We start from the raw sequence: 14993 nt of genomic DNA on the forward strand, positions 1-14993 counted from the left end.
GAAGTTTAATTCATGTCGTTCTCAAACTTTTTAAAAATGAAAAACTTTTAGAAGTTGTAGAGTTTTTTTTGTTTTTGTTTTTTTTTTAAGGAAACTCCTCAGACAAGACCATGATACCGTTAAGTTTATAAATAGAAAATTAGTTTATTAAATATTAGAATACAGTTATAAAAAAGTATTAAAGTCCAGAATCCTTTTAAGGATTCCATCAGACTTAATCATACCCGATTTCATTAGGTCTTTCAGTACCATCGGCCACAAGGCATTGTTGGTCATTCACCTATGGAATCTGGCACGAATGAAGAGAATGGGCCTTCAATGGATTTGTTTCTTTGAGAGGTTTCAACCTAACCATGGACAACTGCTTGGCATGCCTCATAGAACTCCTAACACCTCCACATGTGAGGTCCATCAGTCACCCTTATTCACTATTGACACATGAATCCACAAAGGGAAAAGATGTCTTGGACTGCAATGTCATCAGCACGCCTGTGATCCTCAGCGCTACTTTTTTTTTTTTGCGGGCAGGGGAGAGGGAGGGAAGATCATAGTCCCATTACACTCCTAATGGCCGACAAGCAATGGGGGATCTGTATGAAAGCAAGCTGGCTGTGATTTCAACCTAGATAAAAATGGAAGTAATGGAACATAGGAATTGCCATACTGAATCAAATCCAAGGTCCATCCAGTTAAGTACCCTGCCTCCCAGATGTTTCAGAGCACGAGACGCTTCAGTAGGCACATGAGGAATAACCCGCCTCACACATCAGTCTCATCCTGATCACTAATAGTTAGATGTCTGCTTAAGCCTTGAATCACAATGTTTAATAATCCTTTCAAAATGTGTTGTTAATGGTAACAATGCTGGATATTCTTGATAACCATGTAAAAATCCAATCACACTATATCGGTGGTCACACTGGATGGTCTGGTGATCCTTTCTGGCCTTAAACTGATTATGACATTTTGAATCTTGTTAAATTCTTAGCCTCAACAGCTTCCTCTGGCAATGAGTTCCAGTTTGATCATACATTGTGTGAAAAAAAGATTCTCTTTAATTTCACTCAACATCCCCTTATTCTTCAAGTGTGACCAGCATGAATATAACAGAGCTTCTCTCTGCAATGATTTCCTGTTCACTTCCAGATACAGTCAGACGAGTTGGTAATCCCCTATAAAGCCCTGGAGTGGATCTGGTTAGGAGAGGGAATGCCTCTCATCCTATACTCCAAAGTGGCAGTTAGGCTCCACTTGCAATTATTCCCTACATTCAAATACTCCATAACTAGCAGTACAGCCCAGAACTAAGGGTTTGTGCCTTTGGGAATTATACCTTTGGCAGCCCATTTGACAAAGTAAATGAATGAAACTTGTGATTAAGAGTAGTGACGTACTTGACAAGAAAATGGACAAGTCAGCCAGAGTTGTGCAGTTTTATTTGAAGAAAAAAACAGTGTTGATATCCTTAACAAAATTCTACATTACACTAAATGCATGTTCCTTTGTACGATGATAAACAAGCTGTAAAGAAGGTGCACAATACTATGTACAATCAGTTTTAAGTTAAAAAAAAGTTTCACATTTTTATATAGTATTTACTGGACAGTCTTATGCTTTGATGGTAAGAGTAAAAAGAAAAAGTAACAAAAATGACAAGAAATCTCAGCTGGAAAACTATATAATGCACTATTTTTTAAAAGAAAAAATAAACTGGTTTCATTGCATCATTCATTTGTTTTAAATCAAACTTTGTATGCAGTATTTTTAAAAAATGATTAGAATGGATTAACATTTTCAGGAACAATATGACTGGTGTAAATGTTTTCCAATGCTGCTATTGCCATCCATAAAACCTGTATTTTTTGCAATACAGGCTGAGGTTCAGCTTTTACATTTTAAAATAATTATGCAGTAGGTTTCTCAATACATGGTAAAAATATATCACAGCAAGGGAGATATGTTCCAAAGACACTTTGAAATTCTTCAGTCCACTTTCACAACACTGTAAATCTTACTAACAAACCAGAAGCAGGCAAAAAATCCAATCGTCCCTAAAACAAGAAGAGTGTTAAAATAGTTAGTTTACCTTCCATACATGCTTCTGGAGCAAGTCTAGTAACAGACAATTCCAAGCAGGACTGAATATCCCATTATCCTCCAGTTACCTATCTAGAAATAAAAGTGCACTTTTTAATTTTAACAATCCACAACCTGGGGCTACTAAATTATCAAATTTCAAAGCTAATAAAGACTTTGACTTTGTTGCATGATGTGCCTGTAACCAATAGAACATGGTTACACAAATCTGTCATTAGCAGCCATATAAATACTCTAAATCAACTAGCAGTTAATTTCCTCAACTGTATGCAACATTAACAACGTATACATATGCAAAGGCCATGTCCAGCTCTCTCTTTAGGTCATACACTACTGCAAGGCCATGTGATCTAGTGATCTTCCCACTCACTGGGAGTCAAGAGACCTGGATTCTATTCCTGGCTCTGCCACTGATTATGTGATCCCAGATAAGTCACTTCAACTCTATTTTTCCTTTATTTAGACTCTCTTAAGGACAAACTGCCTTTCTATGTGTATGTATGTGACTCCATTGTACTAGGGCTGATCTTGACTGGGGCGTCCAGACACAACCATGGTACAAATAAACATTCCAGCTGGAGTGTGGACCAACCTACCACTAAAAATGGTTGTCCAACTAAATTTTCAAAATCCACCCTTCTGTGGAAGGGGAGTTCACACGAGTGAGCTGTCCACCTCCCCATCAAGCTACACAAATGATGACTTGAACTATGGTGTGAATTTCCAAGTGAAGGTAATTAACCACTGGAACAATTTATGAAGGGCTACGGTGAGCAAGTTGGCAATTTTTAAATCAGGATGGAATGTTTTCCTAAAAAATGTGCTCTCAGAATTGTTTTTGGGGAAATTCTCTGGCCTGTGTTATTCAGGAGGTCAGACTAGATGATCAGAGTGGTCTCTTCTGCTCTATAAGCAAGGGTTGAGTAGCCTGCAGAAGTAACTGAAGACTTAAGGTAGGAGTAACCATTGCATGGCAGGAAGGTGGAGAACATAGGGCAGAGGAAGAGACTGGCCCAGGGCCAGAGTATTTTCTGTCTTTAGTGTAAAGAGCAAAGCTGTAGCTGCCTCACCCACTATCACTGTGATGGAGTGACTGGAAAGAAGGACGGACGACTATGCTTCCTTTTCAATTACTGGGGACATGTGCAAAGTGTCCCAAATATCCTCCCCATTAACTCAATTGAAAGTTGAGGGTAAATATGTTTCTCTCAAAATTCTGCACCAATTTCTAAGGCAAACTTTATGAAATAAATATGTTGCCCTTCTAACAATCTTGCATCCAAGGAGATTCAATATTGAACCTCAAACCCCCTCCATGAAATAGCTTTGCACATTGGTTAACTAAGGCACAGATGTAAAACTAGATGCCACAATTAATTCCCTCCCCACTGTAGGAAAAAATCAGCGTTATCTGAACAAGTTTTTAAAAAGACGGTGATGTGCTGTGTTTTACTGCAACAGTCCTATTCACTGCACCCTTAGGAGACATATCCAGTCCACTCCCTCAGAGGCTTTTTATAAACATAATTATGGAAAAAACAGATCATGTTCAATATCAGCTCTATAACCTTACTTATGCACCATCACAGGCACAACCACGGGAAGGGAGTCTCAGGTTCTTTATTAGACTATTTTACCTTTCACATATTTATTGAATTAGCTTTCCTGTATTTCTATCCACCTAAACCACTTGCTTACCAGACTTTCACAAGTGATCAATGAGGAACCTTTCTTCAGTTGCTTCCTATTATATACCAGCTAGTTCTTGTGATAGTTCATTTTGCCACATATATTTCTAGTAAAGGGCTTTTTGACAGTCTACTATTAGTGCTGTAGATTACCCTTTTCCTCCAAATCTCCAGTTACACTCCGAAACAGTGGGGCATGGCAGATCTACCATGCTTGATACGAAATCATACACCAACCACAAAAGAAATTTAATTCCTCTGTGGGCTTAACATCACTAAGTCTTTCTAGTTTAGAGTTGATTCTCTCACTCCTTCCCATTGTGTCCAATACTCTCGTATCTGCATTGTTACAACCTATCCTTCCCTACCTAGCTCATAGCTTCTTCCTTTTAGTGTTTGTTTCTCTGTATCCCGCTTTCTTGTTATGGTTATAACATAGCCTGCTTTGAGTCTGTCTATCTCTTAAAGCAGCTACTTACTGAAGTGCTTTGTTTTTCTTCCATGTTTAACAGATTATGTATATTAAAAAAATCAATCCACTTTCCTGCAACAGAAATTCAATATTTTACAGCACTAAAGTTTTAGCACAAGAATAAGATTTTCCCATTGCACAGTTCTATGAAGACACAACTGCAAGTATGTACAAGCTTACTAGAGAAATATACTCTATATAAACACACTCATCCACTGACCCTTGTTACTCTGGACCTGCCCCTCCATGCACCACTTTCCCCTCAAAGAATGACTTCATTCAAAATACGAAATTACCAAAGCCATTCCAAGTGAACAAGAATTATTTAATCTATGATCAGGTTTCTCAAGTACACCAACAGAATCACTTGCCAACTTCCCTCTCCAAAATCTGCTCAACAAATCAAGAGAAAAATATTCCTTTTCTTGGAGATTTTGCCAATTTAGATAGTAGATATTAGCAGCTAAATGTAAGATGTGTACTAGTAAATGCATAAAATGTGGAGGCAAATGTCAGATACCACCTGTCACCCTGAACTGCAAGAGGCACACAGATGTAGCTCTTAGAAAACTGCTAGACTTCTAATTTGGATTTTGTCCAGTAGCCTATATAATTACTTTCATCACCAATACACAAAATCTCCGCTAGCAATATTATAATGGCACAATTGTAGTTAGAGTTCAGTCACCGTTTCCATTATAAACCCCAGCATGCACTGTAATTCCTCCATCCAAACAAAAATTTCTTAAGGATTTAGAATGTGGATGGTTGTATTGACAAGAGACTTCAAAGGGGATTTAAGTCTATGGATACCATTATTTGAATCATAAATAGCCCCTAGTTGATAGCTATCAAGTCTACTTCAAACTCAAAGATCAAAATAGTTTGAGAGGAACTACCCTGGTCCATATAATTTCAAAAATTTACCTTTAAGCATCCTTAATTACAAATTTATATGATGAGTGAATTATAGCAAATCAGTTGAAAACTTCAGTGAAGCAATCTTTTAAATATTCCCAAGGGTTTTTTTAACCTGTGTGTTAAACATTTATCTCACAGACTAACAGCTCCGTAGCTGAGTTCAGCAGATTGCTTGTTTTCGGTAGTTAATTTAATATTACACAAAGGCAACATTACTTGACAGTTGGATTAAATTATTGTTCATGAGTAACCCCTATGTTTGCAGAGTTCCTATAACTCACTTAAAATCGTCTCATAAAAACTGCCCACTTCTTCCAGGTTGCAACAACAAAGACTAGTTGTGGGGAAGGGAGCATTTCTTCCCCAACCTGGTGCACAACTTTATTGCTTTCTGAAAGGCTGTCACTTGACTTTTCTATTCTGTTTATAAAGTAATTAATTTTCTATTGCCTTTGCAAACTTTTTAAATAAACTAACGTATTTCACTTCAACTCTGTATCGTGAAGGCCACTGCAGTAAGTTGCGGTGTATGAATGACTGACTGAGCAGAGTGGGCCCAATTCTTCCCTGTCCAGCACCTGGTGCAGTAATACACAGGAGTGATAAATGGGTATAAAATGTTAGATTAGGATGGGTGGCACTGACCAACTAGTTAAGATTAAAATACAAACCAAGTAACATCTGGGTGAGGTGAATACAAGTGAAGGAAACAGTTATTTTAAAGGCTACTTTAAAGGCTGCAGCTTTAGCTATATCATTTACTTCAATATGATGGACAAGAAGGCTGGGATTTTCAGAGGCTCCCGAAGGAGTTAGATGCCCAACTGCCATTGTTTGAAATGTTATCAGCTAGCGTGGCACACTGGTGAGACACTGATGCCAGTCAGACAAGTCAGCACTGGCATTTTCAGATTCTTTCCTCTGAAAGCCAGTCTTGAAATACGAGCACACAGCTGATAGTTTCTCTCAACTGAAATCTTGCCTAGATTGCTGTCTTTTGTTGCTTTATTTAAAATATCATTCCAGTAAATATCTGAACTAGCTTGTTAAACAGGACACCCTTTCCTGCAGAGGGGACACTCTTGTTAGATTTCTAATTTAGTATACATGCCTGGTATCAGTTTTAGTAAGTTTACAACATGATGCCCAATTCAAAAAACACATCTATGTTTACCAAAAAACAACAAGGTTATTTGTTTTTTAAGTGGTCTAATCTGTTACCATTCAAAGCTACTTCAGTTTCTTTCACAAAGCATGGTCAAAAGCAAATCAGAATTTTCTGAAAGAATCTGTACAGTGTCTACTGATTCAAGTTACAAATTCATGTGACTAGCTATTAAGTTATCAAAGTGCAAGAAGGCTTTCAATCTCAAGTGAAATATCAGATGGAACACAGAACAGGAATACCCACAAACTCTTTTCACTGTAAGCAAGTTCTACTCACTGTGGATGTTAACAGTAAAAATTACTGATTCAGACAGAAAAGATAACACTTTGTTCCTGAAGAATTTGTTAGCACTACACTTTTATTCCACAATCTACTTTTTTAATAGGGGTAAAGTGCTTTGATATACACTTCTTTTTGTCCCACACTATTGGGGAAGATCTCAATCACAACATAAACTCCTCTGATATCCCTAAAAGGCCTTGATTTCTTCTAGAATCAAGTGTTACAACTGCACCTTTTTATTACTTTTTATTTTAGTTTAAGTAATCCCAATCAGCCCACAAATTTACAAAAATATGAATATGGATTAGGGCAGACATGAATTTAAGGAATTAGCTCTACCCAAAAAAAAGTATCTTCAAAGGGATGTCTTTCACAATTACTTTAAGATTCTAACTTTCGTAGATAAGCCCTTAGAACTCATCCATAGAAATGAAAGCATCAGCTCACTGCAAACCATTATGTACCTTCTCTTCGGTTCTCCAGAAGTGTAAACGTGAGCTTGTTGGTTTTTTTTATGGAAGTTATTTACAATTCATGAAACTGATAGTCAAGATGTTACTGAATGTCTGAAGTAACTTTCCTACCCCAAGAGGCAAAATATGACCAATACATCTGAAAACAGCTGACAATTCAGCTCTTTTTATCTTTTGTCCTCAGCTTTCTATATTGTTGAATTCTCTACTCAGTAATGCATAATAGCACTTAGCAACAGTTTTCTTTCTATGTATACAGAATGTTAGCTAATGGTATTCTTTTAACTGGCTAACAGATTTATTAGTAAACTATTACTTTTTAAATTTCACTTCAATATTAAAAACACAATTACTGCACCAAGTAATGCCAAAACACTTCAAAGCAGACTACCCTGTTCTACTTGGCTCTTCTAGCTTTATTGTTTAATGAAGAAAAAAACATTCAGAGCACGAACAGAATGTAAGAAAGCAAATAGAAGAACACTCTGCACTTGGCTGATACGTCTTATGTACCTTAAAAGCTCTTTGTGTCATACTGGTTTCAATCACTGCACAGTGGTGGGTGCTTCAGAATCTCAGATTCTAAACACAATCTACGCAGAAGATCAAAACTCAATTTTGAACATGGCATTAACTCACAAGTGAAAGTGATGTTCAAAAATAGAGGTCACTATAAAGCAACATGCTTTGACTAAACTCAACCATTTTTTGTCCCCAAGCATAAAAGCCATGTAATCATAACTATCACCATTCAAATATATTTACTACATATTTACTTTTTTTACTGCAATTTGTACGTTAAAATAGCATCTGTTTGGATGTACACAATAATTGTTAGGTTTGGCCAGCTTGATTATATTGGTGACAGTCATTGTTTTAAATATTCACAAGTATTTGTTCAGCTTCAGCATTCAGCTCCTACTTGGCTATTCACTATAATCTCTTTTGTGGAGGCCGCAACCGTGTTGCCATGCATGAGCTGTTCATGACTTTTATACTGGATTTCAAGTACTGTGATGGAGAAATGTTTAAAAAAAATATAGAAAAAACCCTACTGCTAACATAACTGGAATAGTTATGCACACAGGGCAGGGATAGCTCAGTGGTTTGAGCAGTGGCCTGCTAAACCCAGGGTTGCGAGTTCAATCCTTGAGGGGGCCATTTGGGGATTAGTCCTGCTCTGAGCAGGGGGTTGGACTAGATGATCTTCTGAGGTCCCTTCCAACCCTAGTAATCTATGATTCTATGATCTACTCACATACAGAAGTGTTGACAGGATTGGGCCCTTTGTAAATTAAACCTAAATAAGTGGGTGCTACTGAGGAAAAGTCATGATAAACCAAACAAAAAACTCCTCTAACCTTGGTGTGATTGTCTAGGTACAGTAGTTTACTATCCACCCAAAGCACAGATTGTTAAATTATTAGAGATGATAAAATTAAAACAGATTTTTAGTTTATCAAGAACTCAAACTCAAAATTGCTCACAAATTTAAATATACAAGCCATTTTTAACTTACAAAGTACAGAATTTGGAAAAACAGTCACTACCTAAAGTAATGTGATTCCATAGTGACTTTTGTCATGAAATGGTTATAGAAAGCAATGCTATTATTAATGTGGTTCTATAAAAGTTAACACATGAAAATAACAGAATTAGACATTATTGTAGTTTTTCAAGCCTCATTGGCCTTCCCATTAAGGACTCCAGAATCAACACATCTGAAGCTCTTAATACCATTTCAGCAGCTGCCATGACAATTTCAATTTCAATCATCATTTTATATGTGAAAAGGATATTTTTAATTCTACCAATTTACATCTTGTAAGTTGAAATTGGCAGAGTAGCAGCTAACCTATGCTAAAACCCAGACACATTAACATATTGCTTTAGTTTAAAAATTATTAAAACACATTTTTAACTATAGATTTCTTTTTTTGTAAATTACAGCAGACATCTGGAGCTTCTCTGTTTTGCCAGGATTTAAGCAGGGTTTCACTGGCAACATGCCACATTCCATGTTTGCCTTCTAATAATTTAAAAATTGGAAGAATTAAATCCTTCTCAGTTTTCACTTTTAAGACACTCAAAACCACAAAAAAGATACAGTCCACAGCCTTCCCCTCCTCTCCCACCATGAAAAACAAGAGGAGAGACCGACTTCAGCAGGGTGCAAATAATGAGAAGGAAAAAACCATAGCAAATACATGGCAGCTAACTTCATTAAACATACTAACACAGCGTATTTGCTCACTTTGCTCAGAAACACATGCACTAATACCCTTTGCTAATTCTAGCATGCACAGTGCAGTTTTGTTACCTCAGATGGTCATTCAACCAGTTGCAGAGCTTAAATAGTAAAAAAAAAAACAAAAACAAAAACAACCAACTTTTACAGTGCCCAGGAAAATACAGAAGAAAAACTGCCTAGAGACAGTTGTGTGCAATTTGGCCATACATACCTAGACCTGCCTCAGTGCAAAAGACTGGACTAAATGATCTATCAGGCTCCCTTCCACTCCTACATTTCTATAATTCTAGATCTATGTTAAATGAATATAAATATTTGCAGTGGTTTTCAATAAGCAGGTAGATGTCTTTTAGGAGGTAGCAATGAGTTAATCTGTCAGTGTCTTGTAGCTCGACAGTAACAGGATACTACAAATTAATATCAGTAGTCAGAGTTTAAAATAACCCTCTATATACACAAGGCATTTTCTCTATAATTCTACCACTCGTGCTTTGAGATTTAAAGTGAAATGCCACATGTAAGGACTGTGTGAACTCTACATCTTGCAGCACCATGATAATGAAAGATTATTAGAAAGATGTGATCCTGAGCATGAAGAGCATTGCACCTGTTTGTTTGCACAAGAGCCTTTCCTCTTTGGTATGAAACTTTCTGGGCCAAATTTTCAGGTCAGGCCCCAAAATTACACTTGACACCACTTGCTTATGAATGTTAGGGAAATTCTGTAGCAGATGCTCAGTTCGCATGAGTAATTTCAGAGGCCACATTTCAGAGTATGGCTCTCTGTTTGGAAGTCTATGGTGTGTGAAGTTTTATTACCCTAAATACTCCTCTTTTTAAAATGGTGGCAAATTCTACCTCGCATCTCATTCTTCATTCATAGATATTTGCCTTTTTACCACTTTTCTTCAGGTTTCCACAGAATAAAATTACAGAGGTCTTAATCATAGATCCAAGTGCGGCAGCAGATCCAAATTTAGCAAGCAAAAGTTCCTTCTCTCCAACAGGATTTGAAGTTATCCCACTAAGTAGCCAGGCACCAAATCCACTTCTCTCCACAACTAGTGTACAGAAAGCAACAAATTGGAATGGGCTACAATGAACTTAATCTCAGCAAGTCTAGTGACGGCAGAGAAGGTGGTGCAGGGCAGCAACAAAAAAGCGACAGGTTGGTGGTATAAGCAACCCTGAGTGCATCCAAAATATTTTTTTTTTTTTAATTGTTCTGAATGTAAATGAGGATCTTCCAAGAAGAGATGGGGATCTAAGAAAGTCCTACAATAGTAACATCACTTGCTCCCAAGATTTAGGTCAACTTAGCGTAGACCAGCCCTTAGTAAATTGTCCAAGGTTACAAAGGAAGTCTGTGGCACAGCAGGGAATAGAAGCCATGTCTCTGAAGTCCCAGACTTGCACCCCAACCACTGAGCCATCCTGCCTTTCTAAGTTCTAAAAGTTACAGCCACAGTCACCAGAGACCAGATTTAGACCCTTCTCTTGAACAAATGGAGGAAGCCAGATGCGAATAACCACCTAGAAGTCTCCATAGCATGCACCCATTGAACATCAGTGCAGGAGGTGGTTTCTTAGATTAGCCAAATGCTTGCTGACTCACTGCAGCACTACAGATCTTTCTGCTGAACCTGGACCTCACAATCCCTGGACTTTTCTGGGGCTGGGGAAAAGAGCTGATGATGCGATCAATAAAATTCACACATTCTTCATCTTCTATGAGAAAGCTAACGTCTAGTCACATTATGCTCCATGTTTAATTACATCAGAAGATATGAGAAAAGTACATTCTAATAGACCAGGGGTTCTCAAACTGGGGGTCGGGACCCCTCAAGGGCTCACCAGGCTACATGGGGGAGGGTCACAAGCTGTCAGCCTCCATCCCAAACCCTGCTTTGCCTCCAGCATTTATAATGTTTTTATATATTTAACACCGTGTTTTTAATTTATAAAGAGGGGAATCACACTCAGAGGCTTGCTATGCGAAAGCAGTCACCAGTACAAATGTTTGAGAACCACTGTAGTAGACCACAGTAGGTGAGGTCCTGCCTGCATCTCAACAGCACAACACTGGAAGTGTCTCCACATTGTTTGTCTAACAATGTACAGCCATCTCCATTTGCCTCATTTCACTAGGTTCAGAACTCCCAAGACGTGCAACTCCTGCCCAAACCTTTTTTTTGGGAGGGGGCAGGGGGGAAGGAGGGTTGGGCAAGTTTTGTTCAACAGATTCCTAACCCCTCTTTTCTTTGCATATGCAAGTTATGCAACATCACATCTGCTTTACCAGCTGGCATTTCAAGTATCTGACGGCTCTGGGTATTCGGTTTCTATCACATACTCACTACCATGTGAATATTTGGACATTTTGCATTCATTATCAAATTAAAGAAGTTGAAAATACAAATGTCCAGTCCCCTATACACTGTGTGTAATATTTGCAGTTTAAAACCTTTACGTTTAGTAATAGTTATATTTAGCATTCAGATCACTTTACATTTTCAAAACCTCTACAAATATTATCTGTTATAAAGATTAATTAGGTACATGTTAGCCCCACTTTACACACTGTGAGCACACATTAAGATGTTGAGTGACTTGCAACAGTTAGTGTCAGCGTGTCAGGATTAAATCTTCCAGTCCCACATTCATCCTTCTAGCAAAGGCCATTCTCATTTTTAGTCTCTGTTTCTTACCTTTCATTTACGTTTATATATATATATATCATTCCTTTCATTTTGTGACTTCCTAAGGAATTTCCAGTATACAAGCTTTTCTATCAAGGGCATTTTGAAAATGTAAATCTATAATGTTTTTAGGTCCATGTTACACTACAATGCAATAATCAAGGAAACTTAACAAGTTAGAAAAGAATCACTGCAAATTACATTATAGATCTTCAGGTCAGGAACAATACATTATCTATACTGTTATGTCCCTAGTGTGCATATTGTTGGGTGAGTGAATAATGGTAGCAGCAGACTCAAACCATATGTAATATCAAAATTGCTGGTTTCTTCCAAACAAGTGTTAACTTGACTCTGGTTATAATGATCAGAAAACAGCAACCCAGAAGTCCTGAAACCATTGCACTAAATTTCACCGATAATGCTGCACTTACCTGTAAAAAGGAAAAATATCAAAACCATGATCATAGTATACCCAAAGTATAAAATGGTACTAGCAGTTCCCGTTATTTGGAGTTTAGAGAAGAAGTAATGAACCGCATAGATAAAAAGATAAACGGCTGTAAAGCTGCTCGTTAAGAACGATCTCCACCACCAATGATAATCCTGAAAGAAATAATAAACCATCTCAGGAAAAAATCCAAGTACAAAATTAAAACTGCACTTTTATTTCAAAGCAAAGCACTATTTACAAGTTTATGAAATATTAAATTAATTCTTGGCATATTTCTACACTCATACTGTTGCTTAAACTCCTTTTCATTAAAATTATGCTTTTCCATTGCTATTTCTTTCTCAAAGTCAATTATGTCAGGATGTTTCAACTATGAACGTGAAATTCTGTTATCCAGGGGAACTACAGCAAATGTCTGTTCAGTCTACAAAGTCTCAGGAGAACATGCTGGGGACTTAACTAATTTTTTTTTTTTTTGATTTGTAGATTTTAAAAAGTTGCAGAATTATATATTTACATAGAGTAATGTGTTAACAAGAAACTATTAATTCACTGAAACAATTTCACTGATGTGTAGCAGCTCTCACCCTCAAGGATCCCAAAGCACCTTGCAAGTTTACACATATATGGTGTAAGTAGCCACAAGGGGCACAAATGCATCCACAAGGGGCAAAACAATAGTAGTTTAACTGCACAGCACAACTATAGCATTCGAGAGTGGAAATGAACACTGTGGTTGAGGACCAACTCTTCAAAAGTCTGCAAAAATTGCCAACATTCACACCCTTTGATGAATGTACCCTCAAGAAGGGATAAGTGTATATACTATGTTGGATGGCATGCGAAGTTAAGCAAATTTGGTACTGAAACTGCAGAGCAATTATAAGTTACACTGGCCACAGCATATTGGAAATCTTAACCCATAATTTACAGGGAACAATCACAAATGGGACTTCATTCTTTCACTGTTATTTTAAATACATATAGTTGAGAATCTGTCAAACTTTTTGCAAAAGTGTTAGCTTTGAATCTGATTTCACTTTCTTTATACCACAAGAATTATTTTGTTGGAGATGGCTAGAAAATATTTAGGTAGCCCTTTCCTGTAAGGACAAAATTACTAAAACCACACAGTGTAAAATACCTCATTAGAGGTCAGTTTGAAAGCAACATTTCTCCCCCTTTACACTGATGACTTTGTAATGCCATGCTGGATATTAGCAGCATAAAGCCTCCAAAGCTGAGCACTGACATGTCATGCCCAACAGTTGACTTAAATCAAGCTGTTCATAACATTAAAAAGTATACCTCTGCCAGACCAGCTGGAGTGTAATTTCCTGTTTTGTGGCTCATCTACTACTACAGGACCATTCCAGGGCATAAAACGAGAGCTTGCACTGCTTGCTGCAGCGACACGGCAGAAATGGCCTTTTTTGAAAATTTAACTTGTATATATTACAAAACTTAGGCCAACAACATAACCAGGCCAAAGGTACATACAATCGATATACAGAATCCTGACAACATACCCACATAGTCCACAGTGTCCAGCACTTTGCAGAGGTGGCCCTGCATAGGCATCCTTACAAACTTCACTCTGACACGTCCCAGCTAGCTATGCGTTGTGCTGTCATGATATATGCATCAGAATATGTTCATTTACCTCTGCACATAGATGGAAATAGCACAGCAAGACTGTAGCCTCAGAACATGTAATAAGAAGAATTATAAACACCAAGAACAGGAAACCAAACATGTAGTACATTTGATGGGACCTAAAACACACAAAAGAAATCTGTTTCAAATTAGTGTTCACTCTTTTTTGTGTTACATACCTAAGAAATAAGTAATCAGAAAACAGAACAGGCTTCGTCTGCACTGTTGACATAATCCTACAAATCTTCAGCCTGTACCTGCTATCCCTCTACCTTCATGAGTAAATACGCTGCTTACACAATTTCATTGTTAAAGTCAGGGGAAGGGCACCTCAAAGCTATAGCATACTTGTGTAAAACAATTAGACCCTGACTACGTAGGCCAGGGAAATCATTCTTTTCCCTCATCTTTGTGACAAGGACTGTTCTCACTAGTAAGGTACTATCATAATTTCAAACCTCAGGGCCTCTCTCTTGTGCTGCTCTTCAGCTTAACATCTGCCTCCTTCACACTGCTGCAATTAGTCCTCCAGCTGTCTTATTTCACCATGTTACATCTTCTAACAGTTGCTCCTCCACTCCCAGACCCCTTTCCTTAGACAAATCATTCTTACTCCAGTTCAAGGGTCATCTAAATGCTTGACCATACAAAAATACATCCTTTCCTACCAAGTGCATAAGTGTCTTTTTTATGAGATGTGGGAAGAAGCATTAAATCTACGTAATAATTAGAAGGATGCAATTACTATAATTTAAAGATATTTCATAAAAAGAGAATACTGGCAAATTCCTTCATGTCTCCCTCCTGATTTTTCTGAGTCCATTGTTTTGGG

General features: G+C 37.5%; 1 protein-coding gene across 1 annotated transcript in view; it reads right to left on the minus strand.

The window, feature by feature from the left end:
• Positions 1-1419: 1419 nt before the first annotated feature.
• The window catches only part of LOC116820591 (transmembrane 9 superfamily member 2-like), a 38150-nt gene continuing 24576 nt past the window's right edge, over positions 1420-14993 (minus strand). The window contains exons 16-18 of the mRNA XM_075068875.1: positions 14169-14280; positions 12486-12657; positions 1420-2051 (exon numbers count right to left, since the gene is read on the minus strand). Of these exons, the coding sequence (XP_074924976.1) occupies positions 1984-2051; positions 12486-12657; positions 14169-14280 (352 nt within the window). The 3' untranslated portion in view covers positions 1420-1983. The remainder of the gene's footprint in view (positions 2052-12485; positions 12658-14168; positions 14281-14993) is intronic.

The sequence above is a fragment of the Chelonoidis abingdonii genome, chromosome 8, assembly GCF_003597395.2.
Source record: "Chelonoidis abingdonii isolate Lonesome George chromosome 8, CheloAbing_2.0, whole genome shotgun sequence".
Classification (NCBI taxonomy): Eukaryota; Metazoa; Chordata; order Testudines; family Testudinidae; genus Chelonoidis; species Chelonoidis abingdonii.